General features: G+C 37.8%; 1 protein-coding gene across 1 annotated transcript; it reads right to left on the minus strand.

Annotated features, from left to right (window-relative positions):
• Positions 1-5,546: 5,546 nt before the first annotated feature.
• On the minus strand, positions 5,547-6,468 carry LOC137019896 (uncharacterized). The gene is made up of 2 exons (XM_067385040.1): positions 6,421-6,468; positions 5,547-6,173 (listed from the first exon to the last, which is right to left on the minus strand). Exons 1-2 carry the CDS (start codon positions 6,466-6,468, stop codon positions 5,547-5,549), a joined length of 675 nt encoding a protein of 224 aa, XP_067241141.1.
• Between the last annotated feature and the right edge of the window lie 525 nt (positions 6,469-6,993).

Here is a 6,993-nt window from a genome sequence, read left to right on the forward strand (position 1 = left end):
AAATTATGTTATAACATTATTCTGTGCGTTCGCTCGGTGGTTGGAATGAGAAACATGTTGCACACTGTAAGCTGAATGACTTGCGTTGTAATGCAATTAATTAAATATATTTTGTGGTGGAGAAAATGCTGTATTACTGTTTTACAAAGCTTTACTGTATTACAAAGCTCTTTATGATTGACATGTTATTCATAGTAAATCAAGAAAAAGAGAGATTCAAACAATAAGACTATAACAACGATTAGTTTCTGTCGATGAAGGTATCCAAACAGTCTGTCTATTCTCACCTGTCTAATAAAACACATAATATTAAAGCATCTTTGGTGTTTCCATGGTTTCTACGGAAGTAAAGGGTAGTGCGGATATGACGTCATTGACAGGCGACACAATGACATGGGCCGTTACATTGGTTAAAATAGCTGATCCCTCTGGATTTAAACATTGTTGAAAACATTTGGGATAATGTAACTACACAACAAAACACGAAGTCAACAAAATACATAACATTGTTCTAGTAGGTTTTGTATGTTTTCATCCGAAAATATTACATATTGTGCCTTTAAGTGATGTAGCATATCTGTACTTGTACTCCACTATTTTCCCTCCGTTCGTGGTTGTTACTTGTTTTAATTTTATTTTTAACCATCAACATGATTTGATAGGGAGAGAGTAATCGATTTCGTGACTCCTGTCAAATTTATAGTACATTGAAAACTTTAAGCACAGCAGTAGATGGTGCCAACTGCTATTAATCATGGCTGCTGTGGAAGCAGCACATCATTCAAGCATCAATTTAAATGAGATATCAGCATCTTCCTCTAATTTAAAGAAACATTCAGGTAGATTTTGGATTTCTGCTTACTTAATGATCTGTATATAGGCTAGCCTATCTATAGGGCCTGAAATTTGGTGCAAGGTTGTGGCTATTAATGTTAATACAATGTTACAATGTTAATAACCGCAAGTGCCAAGTTCATAATGCAGGGAATTATTTATTTACATATATAATATAGCGTCTCTACCTCATGCTTCCTGCAGTAGTCGGCAGCTCGTTGATGAGTTTAGTATGAGCGTACTGTGACCAGGAGGGGATGTGTTTGGTTCACTTAGTTTTGTCGTGGCCACAACATATTAACATGTGGGAATGTGATAATGTGGCCATGAGATTTTTGTGAGAAAGTCACATTAACTCATGGGAACTTGAGCTGTGGTTAATAGTTTACTCCTTATAAAAATATCTTCAGCAAATTGTTCACCCCAAAATAAAGATAATATAAAGTACAATTTGTAGTCTCTTCTTGTGTGCAATAATAAAGAACAATGCAAATAGTTGAACACCAGTAATAATACGGTAGGGGCCCACTAGAAAGAAAAAACAACATGTTAGAACTGCATGAACAGTTAGACTACTATGGAAGCCACTTTAAAAAAAAAAAAAAAAAAGATTAATTGTGACTTTTTATCTCAGAATTGCGAGATAAAAAGTCAGAATTCTGAGATATAAACTCGCAATTGTGTGAAAAAAAAGTCAGAATTCTGAGATATAAACTCGCAATTGCGTGATAAAAAGTCAGAATTCTGAGATATAAAGTCAAGTCAAGTCACCTTTATTTATATAGCGCATCTTACAATGCAGATAGTGTCAAAGCAGCTTTACATTGATAGCTGGTACATAATTTGGCTGCACAGCAGCTCTTAAATAATAGTGTCAATGCAGGCAGATCAGAAGCACTGTTGAATAAATGTCAAGAAAACTATTGAATATCAAATGTCTAGTGTCCCCAACTAAGCAAGCCAAAGGCGACAGCGGCAAGGAACCCAAACTCCATCAGATGACATCAGGTGGCAAACAAGTGCCAAATAGGTGTTAAAATGGAGGAAAAAAAAACCTTGGGAGAAACCAGGCTTAGTCGGGGGGCCAGTTCTCCTCTGGCGAACAGTGCTTTGTTGCAATCAGGTTGCTATCATAAATCTGATAGGATCGCAACAATCAAAGTATTTATTTCAGTTCCATCCAGTTCAGGATCGTATTCATCACGCCAGTATGGACGGTCTGTTGAGGAACTGTGCTACTGGCTGTCGTGTCGATGAGGCCTTCACAATGGATGATCCAGTTGACTCGATCTCTGCTGATACTTCAGGGCTGCGTTGTGGTCGAGTCCAGTTGAGGATTGTATTCATCACGCCGGTATGGACGGTCTGTTGAGGAACTGTGGCACTGGCTGTCGTGTTGATGATGTCTTCACAATGGATGATCTAGTTGACTCGATCTCTGCTGATACTTCAGGGCTGCGTTGTGGTCGTGTCAAGGCGCAGATCCTTGGTCTCAGCTGGATATGGCCCAGATCCGGTTGACTACAGTAAACCTCGGGATAAACAAAGACTAATATTAGCGTAGATGCCATTCTTTTTCTGATGTAACGAGTACATCTGGTGTTATAGGAAGTGTTCCCGGTTCCGGCTGATCTAATTTATGCAGCCTAATAATCCTTTAACGGATTTGAAAATATAAATTGATAATGTGTTATGTGTATGCCAGGTTAAAGAGTTTTTAGTCTAGATTTAAACTGACAGAGTGTGTCTGCATCCCGAACAATGCTAGGAAGATTGTTCCAGAGTTTAGGTGCCAAATAGGTGAAGGATCTACCGCCTGCAGTTGATTTTGATATTCTAGGTATTATCAGCTGGCCTGAATTCTGAGATTGCAATAAACATGAAGGACTATAATGTATTAAGAGCTCACTTAGGTACTGGGGAGCTAAACCATTTAGTGCTTTGTAAGTAATTAGCAAGATTTTAAAATCTATACGATGTTTAACAGGAAGCCAATGTAGTGATGACAGAACTGGACTAATATGGTCATACTTCCTAGTTCTAGTAAGAACTCTAGCTGCTGCATTTTGTACCACCCAGTAGAGCGTTACAGTAGTCTAGCCTTGAGGTCATAAACGCATGAACTAACTGTTCTGCATTTTTCATTGAGAGCATATGTCGTAGTTTAGATATATTTTTCAGATGGAAGAATGCAGTTTTACAGACGCTAGTAACATGGCTTTCAAATGAAAGATTGGTTTCAAAGAGCACACCCAGGTTCCTAGCTGACGATGAAGACTTAACAGAGCAGCCATCAAGTGTTGGACAGTATTCTAGATTATTGCGTGAAGAAGTTTTCGGTCCAAAAATTAGAATCTCTGTTTTTCCTGAATTTAGTAGTAGGATATTACTGGTCATCCAGTTTTTTATATCAGCTATACATTCTGTTAATTTAGCGAATTGGTGATTTTCGTCAGGGTGCGAAGAAATATAGAGCGGAGTATCATCAGCGTAACAATAAACTAATGCCATGCTTCCTAATGATATCTCCCAAGGGTAGCATGTACAGAGTAAAAAGCAACGTTCCTAGTACTGAGCCTTGCGGTACCCCATATTTAACTTGTTATTGATATGACATCTCATCGTTTACTACTACAAACTGATAACGGTCAGATAAGTATGATTTGAACCATGCCAATGCAATTCCACTAATGCCAACATGATTTTAGAGTCTGTTTAGAAGAATATTGTGATCAATAGTGTCAAATGCAGCACTAAGATCCAGTAACACTAATAGAGAGATACAAACACGATCTGATGATAAGAGCAAATCATTAGTAACTCTAATGAGAGCAGTCTCAGTACTATGGTATGGTGTAAATCCTGACTGGAAATCTTCACAGATACTATTTCTTTCTAAAAAGGAACATAGTTGTGATGAAACTGCCTTTTCTAGTATTTTTGACAGAAAAGTGAGATTTGAGATCGGCCTGTAATTGACTAGTTCTCTAGGATCAAGTTGTGTTTTTTTAATAAGAGGTTTAATAACAGCCAGCTTAAACGTTTTTGGTATGTATCCTAGTGATAAAGATGAATTAACAATATTAAGAAGAGGATCTATGACCTCTGGAAGCATCTCTTTCAATAGATAGGGTCTAACATACATGTGGATGATTTTGATGATTTAACAAGTTTAGACAATTCTTCCTCTCCTAAAGCAGAAAATGAATTGAATTTTTCCTCAGGGACACTACAATGCACTATCTGACACAAGACTGTAGTAGACGGTTGCATGGTTATATTTTTTTCTCTAATATTATCAATCTTGCAAGTAAAGAAGTTCATAAAGTCATTACTGCTGTGCTCTTTGGAAACATCAGAAGTTGAAGCTTTATTTATTGTTAATTTAGCCACTGTATCAAATAAATACCTAGGGTTGTGTTTATTTTCTTCTAAAAGTTTTGAAAAATAGGCAGATCTAGCAGTTTTTAAGGCCTTTCTGTACTCAGTCATTATCTCTCTCCACGAAATGCAAAATACTTATAGTTTTGTTTTCTTCCAACTGCGCTCCATTTTTCTAACTGCAGTTTTTAGGGCCCGAGTGTGGTCATTGTACCATGGCGTTGGATTAATTTCCTTAATCTTTTTTAAACGCAAAGGAGCAACTGAGTCTAATGTAATGGAAAAGAGAGAGTCAATAGTTTCGGTTGCAATATCGAAGTGTTCTAAGCTGTCTGGTATGCTAAGGCGATGAAACTGATCAGGAAGATTATTTATAAAGCGATCTTTAGTGGTAGAAGTGATGGTTCTACCATATTTATGGCAGGGAGACAGTTTAGCCGCTTTCACTAAATGTAATATACACGAGACTAGACAATGATCTGAGATGTCATCACTCTGCTGCAGAATTTCAACGGCATCAAAATCGATTCCATGTGACAATAGTAGATCTAAAGTATGATTACGACAATGAGTGGGTCCCGACACGTGTTGTCTAACACCAATAGAGTTTAAAATGTTTGTAAATGCCAATCCTAATGAGTCTTTTTTATTATCTACATGGATATTAAAATCACCAACAAAAAGGACTTTATCTGCAGCTAGTACTAATTCTGATAGAAAATCGGCAATCTCTTTGATAAGGTCTGTATTGTGCCCTGGTGGCCTGTATACAGTAGCCAACACAAATGTCAACTTACATAATGTTACGTAAAGCACCATCACTTCGAAGGAATTATATTTGAAAGACTTCTGGCTGATGCTGTAAATATTACTATAAATTACAGCAACACCTCCCCCTTTTCCTTTCTGTCGAGGATTGTGTCGATAAACATAACCTTGAGGACTAGACTCATTTAAAGTAGTGTAATCGTCCGGTTTTAGCCAGGTTTCTGTCAAACACAGCACATCTAGATTATTGTCTGTGATAATATCGTTTACAATAAGTGCTTTTGAAGAAAGTGATCTAATAATTAGCAACCCAAGCTTTATCATTTGTTTATCATTATTATCTCTATTTTTTATTTGTTGAACATCAATTAAATTTTTACCATTAAATGGGTTTGGAAGTTATTTGTTTTTATTAATTCGGGGTACAGAGACAGTCTCTATTTGATAATATCTAGGTGCCAGAGTTTCTATGTGTTGGGAATTATCTGACTTCTGTAACGTGAGGAAGCTAGCAGACGGTCGGTTTAGCCAGTCTGTCTGCTTCCTGTCCTGGCCCCAGTTTGTCATGTTTTAGTTCTGAGACTGTGTGCCATATTACTAGAGAGAAGAGCAGCACCATTCCGGGACAGATGAATACCATCTCTTTTCAACAGGTCAGGTCTGCCCCAAAAGCTTTTCCAATTGTCTATGAAACCTATATTATTCTGCGGACACCACTTAGACAGCCAGCCATTGAGTGATGATAATCTGCTAACTATCTCATCACTCCTATGAACAGGAAGGGGACCAGAGCAAATTACTTCTCCTGACATTGTATTTGCGAGTTCACACACCTCTTTAATGTTAATTTTAGTGATCTCCGACTGGCAAAGTCGAACATCATTTGTGCCGACGTGAATAATAATTTTAGAATATTTACGATTAGCATTAGCCAGCACTTTTAAATTTGCTTTGATGTCAGGTGCTCTGGCTCCCGGCAAACATGTGACTATAGTGGCTGGTGTCTCTATTTTCACGTTCCGTGTAATAGAATCGGCAATAACTAGGGCACTTTCAACAGGATTCTCAGTGGGTGCGTCACTGAGTGGGGAGAACCTGTTTGATGTTCTTAATGGAACGGAAGAGTGGTGTTTTCCGCGGCTAGGCCGCCTCACCGTTACCCATGTGCCCTGCTGCGCGGGCTCTACAGCCTGAACCAAACAATGTACAGAGTTCACTAAGTTAGTCGCATCCAAAACAATATCTGAAGCCCCTGCATTCTTACTATCCTCGATTAAAGTTTGGATGCATGTCTCTAATTCTGAGATTCTCTCTGTCAGCCTGACAGTTTCCCTACATTTATGACATGTAAATCCCTCGTCGCTGACAGAGAGAGCTACACTGAACATGTGACAGACTGAACACGAGATAACAGTGGGAAAGGATGACATGACTCACCGTGTTTGTAGACTGATCCGAGTTACCACAGCTGTTTGATGAACTCATTGAAAAGGAGCGCGCGAGACTGATAACAAGTTAACAAGCGAGATGCAAACGCGTTGTAACAGCGATTTAGATTCAAAGATTACAGGCTAGCGACGTCAGATTAGTGTGGTAGGCAATAATAATAATATAAGCAACAATGAATGTATAAAGTTGCAATTGCGTGATATAAAGTCAGAATTCGGAGATATAAACTCGCAATTGCGAGTTATAAAGTCAGAATTCTGAGATATAAAGTCACAATTGTGAGTTATAAAGTCAGAATTCTGAGATATTAAGTCGCAATTGCGTGATAAAAAGTCAGAATTCTGAGATATAAAGTTGCAATTGCGTGATAAAAAGTCAGAATTCTGAGATATAAAGTCAGAATTGCGTGATAAAAAGTCACAATTCTGACTTTTTTTCTCGCAATTGCGAATATATCTTTTGTATGGAAGCCTGTTTCCGCCACACACACACACAAAAAAAAAAACGCCACAAAAAAAAAAAAGCCAATAAAAAAAAGGTTGAATTGCGACTTTTTATCTC

This window comes from Chanodichthys erythropterus, chromosome 5 (assembly GCF_024489055.1).
Source record: "Chanodichthys erythropterus isolate Z2021 chromosome 5, ASM2448905v1, whole genome shotgun sequence".
In the NCBI taxonomy this organism is placed as follows: domain Eukaryota; kingdom Metazoa; phylum Chordata; class Actinopteri; order Cypriniformes; family Xenocyprididae; genus Chanodichthys; species Chanodichthys erythropterus.